The 23,638-nt window shown below is 36.5% G+C and overlaps 1 protein-coding gene across 1 annotated transcript in view; it reads right to left on the bottom strand.

Annotated features, from left to right (window-relative positions):
* Nucleotides 1-14,687, bottom strand: part of LOC140150296 (tenascin-like) — a 41,879-nt gene extending 27,192 nt beyond the window's left edge. Inside the window, exons 1-2 of the mRNA XM_072172303.1 lie at nt 14,567-14,687; nt 1,498-1,609 (exon numbers count right to left, since the gene is read on the bottom strand). Coding sequence (XP_072028404.1) covers nt 1,498-1,609; nt 14,567-14,660 — 206 coding nt within the window. The 5' untranslated portion in view covers nt 14,661-14,687. The remainder of the gene's footprint in view (nt 1-1,497; nt 1,610-14,566) is intronic.
* Between the last annotated feature and the right edge of the window lie 8,951 nt (nt 14,688-23,638).

Genomic DNA, 23,638 nt, shown 5'->3' with positions numbered 1-23,638 from the left:
TCATTTATCTAATGATATGTACTTAAAGTGTTCATAGCTGGGAGTACAAGCCGTCCATCATTTCAAAATTCTGACATTTTGTATTGAAGATATACATTTTCCCCAAAAGACCTAACATTTTTGTTATGGGATACTTTGGTGATAATATATACATTTTTTTCTTGATCCCAACTCGAACTGGAAAAAAAAACTTGGTCCGTTTCAATTCGATGATCACTCACCTTGATCCGGCCTAACCCGATAATATACCCTAATTCGACCTGATCTGTAAATTTCGACATTTTGTCAATCCCATATGCTTTCGTTAGGCCTGCACGACTAAGTCGCCAATTAGTCAAAGTCGCGACTATTTGACGATAGTCGCGACTATGACTAATGATTGCCAATTATACGTACAGCTTTACTGTCGTGAATACAATGTTCCAATGTGCTGATTGTACTAGTTATTGTTTTGGTTATGAAGAACCCTCATTTTGACAGGAGCACCAATGCAGTGAATGAACAAAAAACGTAAGCTTAAACTTCAAGCAAATTTTGACCTTTGATTGTCGCCAATAGTGGTACATGTAGTCTCGACTATTTGGCGATTAGTCGACTGCTAAAAACAGAGTCCAGGGGGGGGCTTTGGGTGCTGAGGCCCCCCCGCACTTTGTTAAAAATCATGTAAAATCAGCCGTTTTTTGGTAATTTTAGCCATTTAACCCCCCGCATAACTCTGAAAGCTTCAATTTTTTTTAATTTCTACTCTTTCCATGTTTGTAATTGATCGGTGTACCGTACTAAAATTCCATGTGAAAGACTAAGCCTGAAATGCTTTAAGGGGTACTACACCCTGTGGTAAATTTGTGACTATTTTTGCATTTTCTCAAAAAATAATAACACACTGGTAAGAAAAGTGGTGTATATTATTGGGGCAAGGAATCCAATTACTACACTGAAGTTTCAGTGACTCAAGGCAAGCGGTTCAGTATGATAGAAAACAAGCGGTACCTTATTTCTTATCATAAATAACAAACCGCTTGTCTTGGGTCACTGAAATGCCAGTGTAGTAATTGGATGCCTTGCCCCTATAATATACATAACTTTTGTTACCACTGTGTTATTAGTTTTTGAGAAAAATGCAAAAATAGACACACATTTATCGAGGGGTGTAGTACCCCCTTAAATTACAGAATTTTGAGCCTATAATTTATTCGCCAATTCTCTCATATAGCTCTACAGATAAGCGGTGTTCTTAATTTTACCACATTATTTTGGCTTCTAATGATCAGAAAAACTCCTTTACAGTTGTTGTTACTAATATTTAAAAGAATAACAATATTAAAAATTTAACCGAAACCATACATCATGGGTATAAAGTTAAAGTACCAATTTGGTCCCTAAGAAGTATTTCACTGATTCCATCCCTTACTTTTGTACCCTTTCATCCAATTTGCCTGGAAAGAGGTGTAGTAATTTGATATGGTTGTGGGTACACTGGAGGATATATCACAATACCTGAACTGAATATTTATTGAGTCTGGTACCCCTGAAAGATCTGCAGCAGTCCATGTAAGAGCAAAGTGACCAGGACTTGTAGCTTGGAGCACAGGTTGTCCAACCCATGTTACTATGGATAAAAACATGAGAAATAAAATGTGTAAGTATACATGTAATGAGCATGTTCAATACAATTTATGTTAAGCCAAATAAAAAATATTATTTGTTTTACGCCTTCCTCCTCACTTTCTGGGTTAAGTCCCATATTTTTTTTTTTCAAATTAAATTTTTGAAGTTTTTAATACTTTAGTAAAATGTTATACTATGCTGATAAACAAGTTTATTAGTCAGCATGAATCACTTGCAAGTATTTTTGTGTAACGTTAACTCTAAGGGGTCGGTCTAACCCCTCATAATTTAAAAAAAACAAAAAAAACATAGGTGTAGATCCCGGGGGGATGGAGAGATAAATCCCCCACAATATTTGCCAGGGAGGATGGTCCATACAATCATCCCTCCCCAATGTTGACGCCTGTATGTGGGTTTTTGACCAAATTAACCTCATATTTGGCCATTTAATAGCCCCTAAAGCACTTTGTGCTAATTTATTCCACTTTTGCACCATTTTTCATCACTTTAGCTTCAATATGGCAAACAAAATTGCGCGCTTCATGTGCATTTCTACCATAAACTTATTCTGTCGCCAAATGGTGCTGGATTCACTATACTTCAAGAAATTTTGTCCAACTCTATCCCCCCACCCCCAATGTCAAAAAGAAATCTACGCCACTGAAAAAAAAGGCCTCATAGTTTTCCTGACAGATACTAAAATCGCTAGCAATGTCAATTTTACACGAAAACTGCTGCATTTTGTCAATTTAGGAACAACAAATAAAAAGTCAGCTCTCTCCCTCTTCACTTCAAAAAAGGTGGGGATGTGAAGCAAATTTGGCCTTAATAACACATCAACAGCTTGTCATCACCCTAGCTACAACTCAGTCATTTTTTGTAATTTTGAGAACCAGTATAAAATATGGTTCAAGCATGCATTTAAAGCCTTAATGTATGATCTTTTTAAATTTTTAGATTTTTCTTTTTTTCTTCCAAAATGATAATATGCAATCATTATGAAAGTTCTCAATACATTTGGACGCGAAAAACATTGGGAATTTGCAAAGAAACAACATCATAAACTTCACCTCTATTACTCGAAATATCTCGCACTATTTGGAGTAATTAGGACCGGACGGCGAGTGTGGCCTCAGAGTTAATCTCCTACGTAGCCAGTTTGGTTACGCTCCCTCCACATGTGGAGGGAGCGTAACCAAACTGGCTCTGTAGGAGATTACGATTTGCGAGTCGTTATGACATATTATCATAATCTAAAAATTATGATAATATGTCAGACCAACAGAAAATCATCCCGTTTTACTACAATAGGGCGAATTTGACAGATTGCTCATAGATTTAAGTTGGAACATGTGTAAGTATTACAAATATGCCAAAAAATCGGTTTTGAAATTCTGAAAAAAGATCATACATGTACATTTGTACATTAAGGCTTTAAACATACATGTATTTATTCACCAATCTTTGCGCAAGTTAAGAACAAATGATAATAAAGTTTTCTGATATGCAACAGTAAGAAAACACTAAACCCACACAAAGACATGTCCAGGTCATGCATTGTCAGGTCATGTTTTCCCTGGCATGGGCATGGTTGTGTGGTATTTGGCCAATAAATGTCATAATGCTATATAGCATTAGCATAAATATTTCAGCTTTACCTCATATAGCAACAAGTTTGTCTTCTAAATTTTTTCTAACATATTTTATATGTTACACATGAATCTCCATATTATATTAATATTCTCTCTCATTCATTCTTTCAGTCATTTTCCAGGTCAGATACTTGAGGCTATAATGGGAATGTAACCCATGAGCAACTAATTGTATGCACTAATCATACAATGAAAAAAGTTAATAGCGTGGGAAAGTGTCAGCCATTATAAAGATTCCCTTTTTTCTGGGTTTTGTAAATATTTCTCCAGTATAGCAGCTGCTGCAGTGCTGGGCAGGGCAATCACTTTAGCTGTTGTGCCACTAAAAATGGGATCCATGTTCCACAGTTATGCGTACGCTGTAGAATAGAAATTGGGTTGAGTATTTTCGCTCATATTCTGGATGGAATCCCCCTTTTTTACTTTGCTTTATATTGGGATCACCCTTCCTCAGTCATGTGTACGAGCTATTACGCTGTAGAAATTGGGTTGAGTATTTTGAATGCTTTCGCACGCGTTCGCATCACATAGGATTGATTCATTTTCCTTGCGGGTTGATGCATATATATTTGCTCATATTTTCAAACATTTTTAGAGACAATTTTGTTATAAAATTAGCAAAAACCATGGCTTTTCTTCTCGTGTATGAATAAATGCGCATTACTTGTTGCTCAAGAAATTGTACAAAATAATGCACTTACATTGTACATGTATATACTGAGATGTTGCTTCGGGGCTCGTGCATTAGATGCATTAGTACGCGTGCATTATTTTGTACAATTTCACTCTCAACAAGTAAGACGCATTCAAATTATGGCTGAATGGACAGAGAGTAAATTTCACCCTGTCCATGTAGTGATTTTCCAAAAATAACTATAAAAACTGGTAATATTTGCAAAAAAACAATGAATATCTGTGCATTTTTAATGGAAAAATCAAAATCAAAACATCCATTTTGCTATCAAACTTGCAGACTCTTTTTAGTATACTTTTAAATCTCACTTGGGATAAACATCCATTTTTGAGTGCAGGAGCAGTAAATAACAATGCATTTTACACTTGCGTTTGGTCATATAAAATCACAAAAATAATGAATAATGAATAATGAATAAGTTACCTCAGTTGTTTCTAGAAATTATGTGACGGGAAACTTAAGATTGATTGCAACAAACTTGATTGCATACAAAGCTTGTTCTTCCGCTAAATTTCACTTGATTTTCAGTCTAATTTTCAAATTTGGACAAATTTACCAATAAATGAATACTTGTTAAAGCCATATTATAACATTTCTTTAAAAATAGATTTGTATTTATTTTCCATAAAATGTCCGCTAAATTTCACTTGATTTAACTACATGTAGTCTAATTTTCAAATTTGGACAAATTTACCAATAAATGAATACTTGTTAAAGCCATGGATGTGTCCTCTCGCCTCTCCTGTTCCTCATTTTTATGGACAGGATCACCCAAGAAGCAAATCTAGATGAAGAAGCTCTCAATGAACTACTGTTTGCAGATGATCAATGTCTCATCCACCAAGACAGCCTTAGCTTACAAAACCACACCAACAGACTGCACGCAACCTGCCAAAAGTATGGCATGAGCATAAGCATCCCAAAGACAGAAACCATGCTGATCAGCCGATCCCAAAAGACCTTGGACATCAAGATTGACAACACAACCCTCCAGCAATCAAAGGAGTTTAAGTATCTGGGCAGCATCTTTACTGAAGGCGGGAAGATAGACCGAGAAATTGAAACCAGATGCCAGAAAGCAAACAACATCACCTTCATGCTTGGGCCTATACTTTCCCACCCAGCTGTGCCAATGGATGCAAAAAGAACAATCATCAACGCAATCTATACCCCGACTCTCTGCTACCAGGCACAAACATGGGCTATGAACAAAAAGACTGAACAGAAGATCACCACCTGTGAAATGAAATGCCTACGAAAAGCTGTAAACAAGACACGACGGGACAAAATTAGGAATGAAGTCATCAGAGACATGGTTGGCACCAAGCCTATGCTAGACCAGATTGAAAGCCATCGCATCAAATGGATTGGTCATCTTATGCGCATGCCCACAAATCAACCAGCCCTGCGGTCCTACAACAGCAAACTGTCCGGTACCAAACCTGTCGGAAGGCCAAGAAGAAGATGGATTGAGGGGGTCAAGAAAATCCTGACAAGGCACAATACCAACCTGACAGATGCTACCCATGCAGCCCAAGACAGACGTCCCATCATTTCCCCGCGACTCTGAGAGGAATAAGCGGAGGACAAAAGTAAGTAAAGTAAGTAAGTAAGTTAAAGCCATGTATATTATAACATTTCTTTTAAAATAGATTTGTATTTATTTTCCATAAAATGTTAGCTTTTACTGTCAGATATATATCCCCTTTTAATTTTGAGCCTAACAAGTGAGGTAAAGCAAAGAAAATTGGAATTTACTACTTGCGCTATTAATATGTTACTCCGGCGGTTGTAATACAGTATGATCCTCTGGGGTGTGTGTGTGTGTCCCGCACGCCGTGTACGTAGTATGTGTTATGAACATCGCATACGTGTTCGACTAATATTATACTAATATTAACTGTCTATGAGTGTAATGGTCGAAATATAATCATGAGGTGAAAGATGGATTGTTCCATTCCACGAGCCGGAACGGCGAGTGGTATGGAACAATCCATCTTTTAATACATAATATTTTTTTTATAAAAAAAAATATAAAAAAATATTTTTTTTATATCACTCATACATAAATTCTATTACTCAAAAATACTATCTAAGATAGGGAATACATTTTTTCATCAACATAATACTATTATTCAACTTTTGATCTTTAGGGCTATTTCACGTTAAGCGTACACTTACAGTCCCACAGAGGGTCAAAATTAGAAGTCCTTAAATTCATAAAAATTCTATGATTTTTAGAACTTCATGATGTACCAAATTCAATTCCAAAATATCAGAGCGTGGGATCATCAATAACATTGTTAAATTCATCACTAAAGTTTCAATGGGAAAATGCATGGCGTCTGAGAGGACATTTTGTTTAACAAAACAACAACCACTTCAGTGCTATGTAGTTCAAATAATGTATGGGTCAAAATTATTTGCATTTGTTTACATTGTTCATCAGATGATAATACACATTTTTTAATCATGCTATATGACATTTTTTGTTTAAAAATTAAAGTGCGGGCTTCTGCAAATCCAGAAGCAAGTTAAACGATTGTTGAAAAAACATGAAACTCTTACTTTATTACAACAGTATATCCTCTTGTGTATCATTTTTCTTATCATAAATGTTAGTTCTGATGTGTTTTAATTAAATATTGTCAAGTTCCCATATTTTTCAGTAGAACTTGTGTTTTCTGAGCTTTCCAACGTATGTGTGTCTGGAGAGGACATTTTGTTTAACGATCAGTTTGCACTTTTTTTCACTGATATTCAAGCAGCATACTTATCTTCATCAGTCTAAAAGTTTTCATCAGGTGTTATTACACACAATTACTGCTAAAAAAGCATACCATCTCTTGTATTTTACTTTTAATGAAGGCTCCTGTAAATCCAGACACAGGTCACAGCTATTTGGTGAGGCATGAAATCCACACTTTCACCATCAAAACATATCTTGAAAATAGATGTTTCTGACTACAAATGTTCACTTTAGATGTGTTGTCAATATCTAGATGAAACATTCACTTGAAATAAAAGTACATGCTTTTTGTGAGCTGTTACGGACCACAGTTTTTGGTTGTTCTGGAGAGGACATTCTGTTTTAAAACAAGATGATATCATCAGATATTGGCTACTTTGAGTATTGTGATTAAAAACTAATGCCTTGTCTTGTTAGAGGGAAGGAGAAGGTTAATTTTGTTAAAATAAAGTGAAACATTTACCCTTGATTTTGTGTCAATTGCCGATTTACCCCTGTTCTGGAGAGGACACACTTTTAACGCGGAATCAAGACACCAAAACTGGCAGGTTGTGATATTTTATACAAATATCCTCAGAACTAATTGTCCTGTTTTATGATTGCGGAACACCCTGAAGATTCTACAGATGCAAGTTTTGGCGGGAACTACCAATTTAGTTTCAATTTTGATAGTACTTGTTTTGGAGAGGACATCGCTTTTTTTGTTTAACGCAGAATCTACATAATTACAAAAATTGTCATAATTTTCACAATACTGGACCAATTTATGCCAATTAACTTGCATTGCATTGTTTATGCTTCATACTTTGTTACCAAAGCAATAGCTACAAAGGAGGCTTATTTATATTCCTAAGAAATCATTCACAAGACATTAAAAATATGAAGTGGGACTCCAGAAATGTGTTGAAAATGCATGTAAATGCAAAAATCTGATATAAAAAGTTGTCAGAATTAAATGAAAATGCTCCTTTAGCTTCTCCTCCATAACACCCATCTAATAAAATCACCCACATTATATAATGTTCCAAATTCAGGTAACCAGAAATGCTGAAGCACCATTTTGAAAAGTGCACACTTAACATGAAATAGCCCCTTAGGCAAATCCAGAGATTAAAACTTACGTTTCTTAGCTTTCGATAGCAGGGTATGCCATCTTGATCACAGGTGCTTTCCAGGCTCACTGCACAGGGTTGGCGTGATTTAAATCAATTGATTTAAATCATGATTTAAATCACGATTTAAATCAAATGATTTTTTTTTTAATCACTGATTTAAATCAACTTTTTCAGTTTTTACCATTTTTGATCAATTTAAGTTAATTTCTATCTTCAATTGACTGTTTTACTTCATTTGTAATGCTTCTACACCTTTTGGATACAATTAAATACCTCTATGTTGTCATTATCTATTGCTAAAAAATCATTTTCAAGGTGCAGAATTCAGCAGGTTTTTTCCCATGATTTAACCAAATTTTTTCATTGTAATTTTCACATCTAAAAATGTGTTTTGATTTTTTGTAAATACCTGATAGGATTGTGCATACATGTATGTTTAGCATTCCACTGGTCTCTTTTGACTTTATCATGGGGCATAGCAGTTCTTGGAATTAAAAAAATCAAAAAAATCGATTTAAATCAAAAAAATCCGATTTAAATCAAATAAATCGATTTTTTTGATTTTAAAAAACAAATCAAAACAATCGCCAACCCTGTCACTGCATCTCCCGCGGGAACTGGTAGTCTCGTTCCTACGATGTGATGTGTGCTTAATCAGTGAGTCATATACGTGGTCAAGAGAATACATTCCAATGTCTCTGTTCATGGTTTTGTCGCCCCCTCTGCGAATCCATATTGCTTCACGGATCTTCCTGGTGTATTGATTTAAGTCTTGACGACGGCAAGATTCCATTTCTTGATACCCTAATTGTCCGAAAACAAGATGGAACTATCAAATTATTGGTCTATCGTAAAAAGACCCACACAGACCAATATTTGAACTTCACCTCACAACATCCGCTACACCAAAAACTTGGCGTTATAAGAACACTCTTAGACAGAATGCACAACATAGTGACTGAAGACGAAGACAAAAAGGAAGAGGAAGAAAGAATAAGAAGAGCCCTTGCAAACTGCGGCTACCCAAAATGGACAATTGAAAAGGTCAAACAACAAATGCAAAACAAGCCAAAGAAAGACACAAAAACCAAAAAATCAGACAATGATCCATCAAAAGGTATGGTCGTCATTCCATACATAACATAGTGACTGAAGACAAAGACAAAAAGGAAGAGGAAGAAAGAATAAGAAGAGCCCTTGCAAACTGCGGCTACCCAAAATGGACAATTGAAAAGGTCAAACAACAAATGCAAAACAAGCCAAAGAAAGACACAAAAACCAAAAAATCAGACAATGATCCATCAAAAGGTATGGTCGTCATTCCATACATAGAAGGTCTGTCAGAGAAGCTTCAACGAATATTTTGGAAACACCGGATCGCCACTGCCATGAAACCCCACAACACTTTAAAGAGCCTGCTAGTCCATCCCAAAGACAAACAGGAACTTGTGAAGTAGTTTACAGAGTTGATTGCAAAGGATGTGACAAAATGTATGTGGGCGAAACAGGTAGAGCATTTGCAACAAGACTTAAAGAACACCAAAAAGACGCTGAGAAGATAACAAGCAACAGAAATTTCACCAGAGCGAAGAGGAAAGAATCATTGACAGAACAAAATAAGTCCGCCATTACTGACCACATATCTCAAGAAAATCATGTGATCAACTGGGAGGGGGTGAAAATCATAGACAAGGACTCAAATCAATACACCAGGAAGATCCGCGAAGCAATATGGATTCGCAGAGGGTGCGACAAAACCATGAACAGAGACATTGGAATGTATTCTCTTGACCACGTATATGACTCGCTGATTAAGCACACATCACATCGTAGGAACGAGAATACCAGTTCCCGCGGGAGATGCAGTGAGCCTGGAAAGCACCTGTGATCAAGATGGCATACCCTGCTATCGAAAGCTAAGAAATGTAAGTTTTAATCTCTGGATTTGCCTATCAAAAGTTGAATAATTTCACGAACAATCCTACAGATGAAACTTTTCAGTGTTAAACATAATACTTATGTTTTGCTGTGACATAATTCACAATTTGCTGTCCACCCCATAACTATATTGGTGAGTCTGAGAGTCAGCGCACGGCCTGGCGCAGGCGCACTACGGCGCAGCACTATGATAGTAAAAACTATCACACCGAGAGGGTGATGGTAAAAATGACAAATGGTAATCAACCAATGAACTGTCTAGAATTTATGTATGAGTGATATAATTCTATATATTAAAGTCTTGATTTTTGCAGAGAATCTTTGTTTACTAAAGTACATTACAATTGTGTAAAAACCTGAATTTAAAATTTTGTTGAGGGCGTTCTCCTCAGCAAATGTTATAATATGGCTTTAAGCTTCAACAATAATTATTACTTTCATGATACTGGGTGATCGGTGCATTTACATCCACAGATGAAGGAAAAAATGTAATATGTAGGTATGCCAGGTGAATTCAAATTTGCCTTCAAACTGCATCATTTTATATATCAAATTAAAGCCCTTGAGTAAAGAAAGCCAAAACTGAAAATATTTTTGTCATAGCACTTTCCATAGCAAAGTTACATCTTGTCAAAGATTAGGCCCTAGTGACTTCCATCAAAAAGATTCAGCTAACAAAACAGTCTCATCATGATATGTGGAACTGCTATCAAAATCCCTCTAAAATTCCATGTGCGAGTGTCTCATCACCATAAAAAATCATATATTTGGGTCAAGTGAAGTATAGACAACATATTTTGCAGGTTTCCTTGACCTACCTGTTCTTTTTAATTTCTATGTAAATATGAATTGTGTTCTACATTGTAGGTGAATTTGGCTGACTAGCAAATGTGTTAATTAAGGTTTGCCTGGCATACCTATAATATATGCCGATCACCACCAATAAGCTATTAATCGACCCGATTCGGAAACTACTGATCTGATCGGTCAGACACTAATTAATTATATCTGCCAACTTACACCTTAGTCCGAAGTTGCTCATGCTGAGAACTTCGAATTGGAACTATAGTACGGAGTGACTTGGCCTACAGTATAAACTGGGCTACTTACACCTGGTCAGCTTGTTAAGCTTAAAGTTAAAACAGTACCTAACAATACCGTAACACAACAAGAACTTACAATGAATGTCTATGTCAGCCGGCTATGTCAGTCGTGCACTACACTGTCATTGTAAGCTGACTCCCACATGGAACACTGGCCAGTAATTCTTCAAAATAAGATTCAACTTTAACTTGTTTTTGTGAATATTTCCAGAGTACTTCGTTCAATAGTACTACAGTCATGACAGTAGTATTAATTTTTCTTGTTGTATTATTTTCTAGATATAATGGCCTACGAGCTGTCTCAAAGTTAAAGTCGCCGCCAAAAGTCACGCCACTCAAGGGTGCACACCACCAATAATACAGAGCGTCACATTGAAACACACGTGAAAATGCCTCTCTTCTTTGCGCGATTTTATACCTTTTCGGTAACAAATTGAAAACTAGTGGCAAATGGTGGTCATAGACCACAAACCTAGCTGGGGCGTGTTGGTGTTGTGGAGGTATCTGACGTCCCCTGCAAAACAATATTCCCCTGGTCATGATGTTTGTTGTCACTAAGGGGGGCCCTGAAAATGTTTGACCCTCCTAAAGGGGGGGCTGAAAAATGACCACAAATTTTCCTGGGAAAATTGAGTTAATATGCTTTATGGGGTTTTCATGTCAAAAGAGGGGGGGCTGAAATTTTTGAGGTCTGTAAAGCCTAACAGGTGTTTGTGAACGGTCCCTTTATCATTGAAATAATTGTAACTTTTCTCAACGAGATCGCAGATAAAATGCTGCCGAAGTTCAACGAGATTATTGATATGCTCAATATCCTATTGGCCATCATCGCGACTTTTTCAAGTGTAGCCTACGATACTTTTTTGAGCAATGTATGATAGCGAAGTTCAAGTTAAAGTCATAATGCACGATCTTTTTCAGAATTTACCTTTATTTTTTTCAAAACCGATTTTTTGGCATATTTGTAATACTTACACATGTTCTAACTTAAATCTATGAGCAAACTGTCAAATTCGTCTTATTTGTAGTAAAACAGGACGATTTTCTGTTGGTCCGACATAAAGTCATAATTTTTTAGATTATGACTTTATGTCGGCCACGATCGCAAACCGTAGTCTCCTACAAAACTAGCTTGGTTACGCTCCCTCCACAGGAGACTAACTCTGAGGCCGCACTCGCTGTCCTAATCCAAATAGTGCGAGATGTTTCGAGTCAGATAGAGGTGAAGTTTATGATGTTGTTTCTTTGCAATTTCCCAATGTTTTTCTCGTCCAAATGTATTGGGAACTTTCATAATGATTGCATATTATCATTTTAGAAGAAAAAAAAGAAAAATCTAAAAATTTAAAAAGATCGTACATTAAGGCTTTAACACAGTTGGTAGAGCCATCAGCATATATGCAGGGCCAGATTTACCTTTTTGGGGGCCCTGTCCTTAGGCCAGGCCCCAAAACGCACCGTGAGAAAGTCAAGTGGCCAAGTTTTGGTTTAGATATAAGATCATTACAATAAGAGGGAGACGAGCATAGATATTGGCGTAGATTTCTTTTTGACATTTGACAAGTATCCAGCGACATAATAAGTTTATGGAACAGATGCTATTTTGAAGCTAAAATGATGGTGCAAAAGTGGAATAAATGCGCGCTTTTGGGGCTAAAATGGGCCAATATGAGGTTAATTTGGTCAGAAACCCATATTCAGGCGTCAACATTGGGGGGATGATTGACCATCCTCCCTGGCAAAATATTGGGGGGATTTACGGATCCCCCGGATCTACGCCTATGGCGAAGCGAGCGGAAAAAAATCAGTTTTAGACTATTTTAGCCCAAATTAAAGCTGAATTTTGTTATAACAAGCAAGTGCAAGTGAGAAAGTCAAGTGGCCAAGTTTTGGTTTAGATATTTATCATTACAATAAGAGGGAGACGAGCATAGATATTGGCGTAGATTTCTTTTTGACATTTGACAAGTATCCAGCGACATAATAAGTTTATGGAACAGATGCTATTTTGAAGCTAAAATGATGGTGCAAAAGTGGAATAAATGCGCGCTTTTGGGGCTAAAATGGGCAAATATGAGGTTAGTTTGGTCAGAAACCCATATTCAGGCGTCAACATTGGGGGGGGGGATGATTGACCATCCCCCCTGGCAAAATATTGGGGGGATTTACGGATACCCCGGATCTACGCATATGGCGAAGCGAGCGGGAAAAAAATCAGTTTTAGACTATTTTAGCCCAAATTAAAGCTGAATTTTGTTATAACAAGCAAGTGCGCACGTACGTATCTCGCAAACATTTTCAATTTTGTACCGTATTTTGGCCCAAAATAGAAGATGCACAGGGCAATTTTGGGGGCCCGGGCCCATCTGGCCCAATAATCCGGCCCTGTCAGTATTGTATATACGAGTATTTGGGGGGGCATTTGGGGCGGGCGAGTCACCCCCACCGGTAAAAGCAGGGGGAGGAAAAAGAAGGGGCGGCGGAAGATGAAGAGGTGGCAAGAAGAAGCGGAAAATATGGAAAACTATAATGCCTATTATTAGGCCTATACCTTTTTGTAACCAGCAGCGCCAACGCTCAACTTGCATAGTGCACTTATGTCCACGGCAAATTCACCGTGACCTTTCCAGCCATAAACCCGCTTAGTGAAGATTAAACCGAGATATGCAGTACTAAACCATTATAGTAATCAATTGTCCAACGCATTACCACGTGAAAATATTAATCCAATGCGCGATCGAATTGTCCGCTACGGTCGACTAATCCAATCGATAATGACGCTATTGACATGTATGGGCGGAGCTCCACTGACTGAGTTTTGGGGTATTTTTCACTGGTTTGCTGTCATTTACTCATCAAGGCGGTTCACCGTTATTATAAGGACTATGCTAATGATTTAAAGATTGACATGCAGAGAATAAGCCATACTTGATTGACAGAAAGTACTAAATTTGTACCTATTACAGTTTCGTGACACCCCTCTTGCAAATCCGACCAAGCCAGGGCGGCCCGGTGAAGCAAAATGTGCATTGGAATAACACGGGAGTTTGGATATAGATGGTATATTTCTTTCTCATACAAATGCATTGTCCCCCGTTATTAAAGCTTGTACCGGGTTCAGATATTTTAAAAAGAATAAGTAAATCGAAACATAGAGAAAGTACTAAAATCATAGCTTTTATACTTTTTCATATATGACGCTAACTAGTTCATCTCCTATAGCTACAACACAGCGCTACCAGTAGGGTTCAATTGCCTATTGTGAGTGCCCCTGTGTTGTGTGCATACAATAACTGCATGATGGGGCGGTAAAATTTACATTTTCTGTATAGACGAATCCAAATTCACGCATTCCTATACCTTAATGGCTGCCAAAGTTGGGTCCCCGTCGGCTCAATCTCACATAAAATGTGAAATAATGCGGCCTTGGATTACCTGGAGGGTATTTTAAACTGCATTCTATCACCTGTGTTACACGTAGACAAAAGAATAATGACAGAATACAACACAAAAGAATCTAACATCGAATTTTAAGCGGCTAGTTTAATCCACCCAATTGGGCAGTCACTACACCAGTGTGGTGCATGCGGGGACCCGTCATGGCCGACTAAATCCTGACCATGACTTGGCTCGTTGGATTCGTCTATAGAGATCATACATAAAATACGAACGGTATCCCATAATTTTTACGATCAATGCTTGCTTACCTTGTTGTCCAGAGCATAATCCGATAAAGAAGATGAATATAACAAAGAGCACCAAGTGAATATTGCAGGTATTGACATTAGTTCTCCGTATCATTTTGTTTGATAACGTTTGATGATGAAATTCAAATTACTTGAAGTATTTACAATGCAATTTGTATGGTTGAGAGTAGCTGCTCCTTCGGTGGTTTTCTCGCAGAGAAATCACTTATTAAAAGTGTCTTAACTTCTTCTTTTATTACAATCTCGATTTTTAACTTGAAAGGTATATTTTTGTAAACGATGACGTCATACAATATCGTCACGCTACATTGTCACGTGATTTCCATTGAAGATTTCAAATTCGGATTCGTACATGTAATAAGTTTGTTTTAGGTTTGGTGATGAACCACGTGCATAACCAATCATTCGATATGTTATTCCGGGTGGGTGCGTGTCTACATTCTAGCACACAAGTTCCAGCCTGAAAAAGATGAATAAGATCAACTCATTACAACGACAAAAATATGACTGATTAGGCTTACTTGCAGTTGACAAAATATTAATGGACATGATTTTTCCTGGAAACAATTAATGCAATTGACCGTAATCTTTACGGTAACTAAGTTGCCAGCATTCTACCGTAAAAACGACGATTTTACAAGTATTTCACGCGTATAGGCCTAATTAGTATTATATACGGTATATTGCTGTAAAAGTACGGTAGTATGCCCATAATCCTGTATAAAATACGGTAGAAAGCACGCATGTTTTACGGTAAACCTGGCAGCTGAATTGCCAACCAGTTGTTGCCGTATAAGACACTGTACATTAGGGCATACGACTGAAATAGCATTTAAACACAATATGTCAAGACAATAGGCCTATACTTATTTACTATTTCAAAAGTTGAAAGATGCATCACTTTACACACACAAAAAATAAACAAATACAGTCTAAGGGTACTAACATGCCTATTTTCAGTGAAATGTTAATTCAATTTTACGATAAATAAGCGCAAAGTTTACGGGAAAGTGTCGTAAAATAACGGTAATAGTTTACAGTGTACATATGGAAATATAAATGTGACCAGTGGCTTCCTTGATTCTTTTTTTTTTAAATATCAATGTATTGCCCTGCAAAATAAAACTGTATTATTTGAGTAAAATAACCAAAACTGGAAAAATATATATTTCCGGAAGGCTCCGACATCACGCCATGAACCGACGTCAGATTTATGTCCAAAAAAAAAATCACAAGAAGCGTGATTTTGATAAAAACATTTATGACAACATAACGAAAAAATTCTTCATTGCTGTTTTTTGTTCTTGTTGTTGTTGTTGTTTGTTTTGTTTTTTGTTTGTTTGGTTTTTCTAATTGATTTTCAAAAAACTAGATATTAAAAATGGGTTCCTGGATCTTAAAAGATTTAGGAACCCATTTTTTAGTATGAATTTTTGACCAACTTTTAGAAATATTTACAAAAACTGTTGAAAAATACTAAAATTTACTAATAAATACTAAAAATTATGGTTTTATATACCAACCTTTATCATTCAGAAAAACGAATGGCGTGCTAATTGATAGGAGCGCGATTGTGCAGGTGTGATAATCCATATTTGGTATAGGGTGTGTCTGCTTTCAGCAGATATGACACACCTGTCACTGTTTTACGTGTGATAATTTGAAAGAGTGGCTCAATTTTTATTATTCTTTTCAAAAGTACATTTGCACAATCTGCATTAATACGCAGGGGATTCCAGTTTACGATAATTTAAACACAAATATATTTTAATTTAATATGTTATTTATTAATCATGATGAACGCATCCTGTTAGAACTCAAAATTATACTGATGTGTATTATAATAATTAATAGTAAAATGGTCATAAAGAATTTATATAATTAGTGACAGTAAAAGTAAGTATACTTATGTTATTGAATGCAACATATCTTGCATAATGGCTCACTTTAATACTGAACAAGGCTGATTTTGGAATCTACCAGTTTATTCGCGAAACCCCGAGCAAAAATCTTGGGAAGCTAACAAACAGAGGGAGTACAGTGACTGAAAAGATCAGATGTGAAAATCTATCAATTGCACACAAATTAATACAAATCAGAGTTTTATGCTTAAATGTAATAGCCAGAGAATGCAAAATGGGCAAGTGGACTACGGAGAAGTCTAGTCCAATCTGGATATTTAATATTGCATTTTTATTTTATTTTCTCGAAAATGTCCTGGCACACAATGATAGCCTAGGCTTATATAGACTATGCCATAGTCGAATTTTATTAAAAATATGTTATTATTAGTCATGATGAACCCATTTCGTTGAACTCAAAATTATACTGATGTTTATTAAAATTAAAGTATTCAATAGTAAAATGGTCATAAAGAGTTAAAAATATCAGACGATTAGTGACAATAAAGGTAATTGAATGCAACATTATCTTGCATTAATTATAACGGCTCACTTTAATACTGAACAATTCTGATTTTGGAATCTACCAGTTTATTGATAGCGAACCCCGACTTGGGAAGCTAACAAACAGAGGGAGTAGGGTGACTGATCAGATGTGAAAATCTATCAATTGCACACAAATTAATACAAATCAGAGTTTTATGCTTAAATGTAATAGCCAGAGAATGCACAATGGGCAAGTGGACTACGGAGAAGTCTAGTCCAATAATAATAATATTGCATCTTTATTTTATTTTCTCGAAAGTAACATAATTAAAGCTCAAGAACTTGTGTCGTCTTTCTGTTATTTCGCCATTTTTTCTTAGTGCCTAATTGTCAATTTGATGTATCAAATTGCAAACATTCAACATGTTCAAAATAATATTTAAAACACGCTAAATATATAGATATTTTTTAAAGACATTGTTCCCCTCTATTTCATATAATTGTACTTATTCCAGATGAAGTAATACCAAAAGCCAGTAAAAATACTATATAGAGGTTTAATTTTAATCCAAATTCAGACGCAAGCTCATTATTAATGGAAGAGAATACTGAGGTAATTCCACGTTATAAAACATGGTCCCGTTATTTCTAAAACCAGATTTTTATCCAATTTTATTTACATATTATCAATCAGTACTAGTAACAAAATTCAATTGATACTTCTACTTCAGCGTGATCACGTGATGAAAGAAAAAGACGCTTTAAAAAAAATCTAAAATCATTGTCCATATACGTAGCATACGTAGTCCAGGTTTGTATAAATTAAAAATCTGTAGTGTTCATTGCGTCATAAACTTAACGTACAAAAAGTAGCTATATTGAAGTGTATCAATGTTAAAGAGGATGAACAGTAATACATACCTTTTCTTTTTAAATGATCCTTTTATATAATCAAGAAATCCAACATAAAATAATGGTAATATTTTATCCATTTTGTTACAAAATCCACAAGAATATCACATAATCGTTATTCCCCGTCTGAAACATATCGTCTCGGCTCTACGAATAATTTTCAACCAAAAACAGTTCCACCCGAAACATCAATACCAAACAATCGATACAAATTCATAAAAACAATGAGGTAATACTTTTGTGAAATTTTACCGCCAATTCGTTGGTTTTCAAATTACCTACATATCAGAGCTGAAAATGATTAATTGCTGGGGTTATGATACTGTTGCAATGATTTTGTTTTTGTTCTAAATCATGTTTTCTATAATGAACACAAATCGATCAGATTTACCAATCGATAAGATTTGTTAATTGATAGGTAATGCTGCAGACGACACAATAGGTGTCTAACAGATTACTTACGCCAAATTCACAAATAAAATACAATTTACAACAACTTATCTGAAAACTATGGGTGAAAAGTTGAAACTCGTGGACATGACCTTGTTAGGTGAAAGATTTGTTTCTGGATGATGCTTCGCCTTCTTTTAACATGTTAATCGAATCGCCCACGGTTGAGCGTTTGCCAATTACTCATGATACTGAACGATGCCTCCTAGGCCGTGTTTATAGTGAGCCAGATTATCCGGTATTTAGCGTATAATAGCGTATAAGTACTGCGAAATCAATTGCTATTCAGTATCAAAGTTACGTAATGTTACTATGTCAACGGGATCACGCTCTTGAGTAATGAACCACGATCAAAACAATCACCACACAAAGTATATGGCACTCGAAGGCATACCAAAATAGCGTGATCCGGTAACCAAGAGGATTACGTAACCACTTCGATGCTGAATTACAGCCACTATAAACACGCTCCTAGTCAATAAGTCACGTATTGGGTACAAGAAACCAGCAGCAAACACAAACACGTTTTTGGTTTTGGTCAAAACATTTTAATAACATTTCAATATCTTGTTTTCATATAAAGGTCGTGACTAAACGTTTTGTACACACAAACACTAACAGCCCGGGACTACAGCAGCATGTTTTAAAACGGTGTCAACATGTTATTGTAAAATATTTGTTTGCAAACATATTAATTGCAAAATCAACATTTAAATAACATATAATAAATTATACTCAAATGTTTTGCATCAACAAAAATATTTCTGAATGTTCTATATCGTTTTAAAACTGTATACTCTCTTAAATTGGTGGTGGGTGACAAACATGTCACAGGTTTAAGTGATGCGTCTAGCGCATGTAGTTGAACTTGTAGTTGTAGATGTAGTTGTAGCTGATGTTGCTTCTCTATCCTTCATTCCTAAACTTTCTACTCTTCTTCTGCTTCTCATAACTTCGCTTCTTGCTTGCTAGTGAAACACTCCTATGCTGCAGATCGATTCAACTTGCCGCTGACTAGCCGTAAGGCGAAAAGTGAAGCAAAGTATAGATGGCGGATACCTTCAAAATACGCCTAAGATAATACGCCTAACCTTAGACGTCTAAGATGCAATCTTAGACGTCTAAGATGCATTCTTAGGCGTTCAGTTCAGTTTATCTATAGGAATATGTTTCGAATAGAAGTGCCATTATAATCCGGCAGAATGGCAAATCATCGCCCCATTTTGAACCAGGTTATAGGGCAGGTTAACGAAATAATACGACCAACACAGCCTTCAACATCATCTACATGGTCTGGCTACCCCCCCCCGCTTCTGTGACGTGGTGGAGGGTCCAATTTGCATCGGGGACATTTTTTGTTTGTAAAACAGGGTGGGTGCAAGTCTGCAAGCAATTTTGGCAGGTCGAAAAGGGACACAAGCAATTTTTTACAGGGCACCTTTTAATAACCATAACATGCTCTAAAAATCAGTGGCAATGCTGGGGTAGCATCTTGGGGGAATATTATAACCCTTCATTGCTATGGACATTGGCGCCAATCCAGCTTGAAATGTGGGTAGAGAATCAGCCTGAATTGTCAAAAGGTGGCTGAAAAGAACAAACCAATGGGCCATTGTGCCGAAAGGTGGGAGAACATGTCACCCCTCCCACCCCATCACCCCTTTCTCTCTGGGATTGACCCAGCCTTTGTTCGAAATACTAGTATTCTCTAACAAACTGCGTCCGTCGACCATTTTGATCGAATTTACGATACCATCCATCACTAGTCACGGTCAAATGGTCAATATTGGACGTCTAACAAATATCTTAGGCGTGTAAAATCTTAGGCGTCTAAGATTTCATTGGTCAATAATGGAATACGCCTAAGATGATTGGTTGTATGGGATTTCTGGTCCTGTGATTCGTTGATTTAAGTCTACAGCGACATTTTTAGACGCCTAAGATTGCATCTTAGACGCCTAAGAATGCATCTTAGACGTCTAAGATTGCAAGGTTAGGCGTATTATCTTGGGCGTATTTTGAAGGTATCCGCCATCCATAGCAAAGTACGCAAAGTACGTAACATACTGCAGTTACTGTCCGTTTTCCTATACACAATACACAGTGCTCTTTCCCATTGACGCGTGACCTTTACAAATAGCCCTACGTTAACAGTATGGGGATATGACTAGTTAACGTCGCTGTGTGAAAAATAACCGGCCAATATTAAAAGTACTCTTCTAAAGTTCTAGAAAATATAGTTTTTAACATGTCCTAAATTTTCAGCTAATTTAGATGTTTGGAAATATTCGTACTTTGGTGTTTTAGTTAATGTTATAGGTAATAGTACATTGCCTAGTTAACGTCGCTGTGTGAAAAATAACCGGCCAATATTAAAAGTACTCTTCTAAAATTCTAGACAATATAGTTTTGTAACATGTCCTAAATTTTTAGCAAATTTAGATGTTTGGAAATACTCGTACTTTGGTGTTTTAGGAAGGATATGTAAACGACAGATAACACCAAAAATATGAAGAAATTATTTCTAAACCGTGTTAAGTCAAAAATCATTATGTTGCTCATTTTCAAGAATGCTGGTTTACAAAAAGCACGACATTGTCTGATTTCGTGAACAAAGCCACACATAACATTGTTTCCTTTCGTTTCCTTTATAATCGGTTACCCAACTGAAGCTATGAATACCATCTTTATTGCGATATCGCACATGAAAACAGTCACTTGTGCACAACCAGAGAAGATCCGATTTAATCAGTTGAGCTGTTTCAATGAGTGTTATCTTGGTTTAATAGCTTTTAATGGGGTTAAGTCCTGCAAAGGTCGAGATGAATTCTACTGTAGACATGACTGCATCATGAGTCTTCTCCTGCCAGTACATAGCCTCTCCTTATTCAAGACTCCTGCACGACCTCCTCGTAACTGGTATGTAGTAGATAAAGGGTGAGAAACAGACCATTATCAGAAATAATGGGCGTGTTGTTCATGACTGGTGAGATGTTAGTTGGTTTGAGGTTGAGACCCCGATGTTTTGAACCGTTTATCTTACATATACGGCGAGCAAAATTAAATTGTTTGCATCAAAATATGTATATATAATTGTTTAAAAATAAGTTTAATGCCAAACTGTACTTTCTTGAATTAAAAACACTAACACCTCAGACGCCAGCATTATCAAATCAATAATAATCAAATCTCAATTTACATTTGTATTTGAAGTGGTTTGGTAGGTTATTAATCCGCTGGAGTGTATTCACCCCGTGACCGTTGTTATTCAAATGATTAGTGAATAATGCATAGAGTTGTCAACGTTTGTTCTAGGGTTTCAACACCATGAAATTTATATTTTAGAAAAATGTGAGTAACCAGATATTTGAAACACCTAGTAACGTGTGTCCAATGGTGCTCCCCATTATGGGTAGGTCACAGTAAGGCTTTGCACTCCCAGCCTCTTTTGACTTGTAATGAGTACCGCAGGTTAGTTGCGAAGCTCCCCTGGTCGGGTAGTATCCCGGGGGTTCTTGCCTAGTAGCTAATTAGCATGGACCGTTGAGCGTTTTTGGGTTGGGCAAGGATAAAGACAGATTCCAGGGGGGTGACACTAAATTCACGGCTTTTATTTAGCCACGCAAACCTATGGAAATTTTGTTGGCTTGCTCTCAACAAAGTGAGGCAAGGTATCGATCGGTTATGAATAATTCACATCAACTCTTACTCAGCCCATGTGATTGAGGTCACCACATAAAGGTGTCGTAAGTTTAGCGAATCGAACCTGTTGAAGATAGTAAAAAGCGCCCCCAAGCAAGGTTAGACCGGGCGGAAGTGGGTCAACTACTATGATCCCATCAGGCCACAGTGATTTGTTTCTGCAAGAAAGTCTTTTAATTTGATAATGGAATGTCTTGTTGATATAGTAATGTCGAAATTGAGACTAACTATCGATAATACAAAGGAAATATACGACAAGCATAAGATATGAAATACAGTGAGTATTTGAAGTCAAAAAATCACGTGACCTTCCAAAATGGCACCCGCGGCAATAGTTTTGCCATGTGCTTCCTCCTGTGGAAAAGTATCCCGAAAAATATCAATCTGCACTAATACACTTATTGGTGTAGCCTGCCAGTATGAATTATTGTTGAAAAGTAGAAAAGCACCGTAATTTTGACATTTAATTGTATACCGCTACTAATAATCCAAAAATCCGATCTTTATTCATCACGTCTATTGGCTCATTTTCTTACATTGAACTATTATAGGCATGCACTTCAACATCGATGATAACCAGCGTACACCACAAGACCCCAGAAAAAAAAGGCTCACGTCAAGCCGTCTGTACCTGTCTTCAATCATATAATAGATTGAATACAATACCGTTCTTTTCAAAGAGACTAATCTTACAGGTGCATGAGTAATTAGCATTTCTTTGACATCTATGGTTCAATGCATCGGTAGGTCCTACTGAATGAACGTGAGTGCGGGCGATATAGTCAAAATTGTATTCATCTATTGTTATGGTAGTTAATCCGATTTAAATACGTCACTTCGCCAGCGTGCCTATAAACGTATTCTGTTAGGGAGTAGCCTACATTAAACAATTACAATTTCAAACTTTGTGATTGGCAATAGGCCCTTACCGGTATGCAAAAAGTATGCATGGGTGACACCCAGGAGCGATTATAGTATTTTGTTTCCTTGCTACATCATATTTTGATTGTTTCCGTTTGCCATAATTTAACACAGAATAAAAGCAAAACTCACTGAAAAATAACATTTGCTGAAAATCAACTAAGTTTAGGGAGTGTTCATAAATACTTTGGTGGGGGACAATATATTTTTTCGTGTTACAAATTTTTTAACCCCCCTATCCCCTCTTCGTGAACCCAAAACTGTTATGACCCCACCCTTATATTAAGTACAAAACTATTTTGCCCCCCCCCCCCAACCTGTACCATTGTACATCAAACGATAGAGGAAATAATATTATTAAATAATACTAAAACTTGTATTCATGTCAGTGTTGTGAGTCGGTAAATTACCGGTTAATTTACATGGTAATTTACCGCCATCTTAATTTACCGTAGTAAAATAGGGTAATTTTTTTAAAATTAAAACTTCAAATAATATTGTTTTTGTTTGTTTGTTTTAGATGACAATTACACCGGTGTTGTCACTTCCTATTCAAAGGCGTAACGCATGATCGTTCCCAAAGTCAAAAATACCCCCCTATTTTGCGCGGTTTCAAGAACATTTTCAGCATTTGTTACCCCTATTTTACACAAAAACGGGTACAAATTAGCCTTGAAAATTACCCCTATTTTTTGCATTT

The sequence above is a fragment of the Amphiura filiformis genome, chromosome 4 (assembly GCF_039555335.1).
Source record: "Amphiura filiformis chromosome 4, Afil_fr2py, whole genome shotgun sequence".
NCBI lineage: Eukaryota > Metazoa > Echinodermata > Ophiuroidea > Amphilepidida > Amphiuridae > Amphiura > Amphiura filiformis.
The sequence above is the reverse complement of the archived record's forward strand: the minus strand, read 5'-3'. Positions and strand labels throughout refer to the sequence as shown.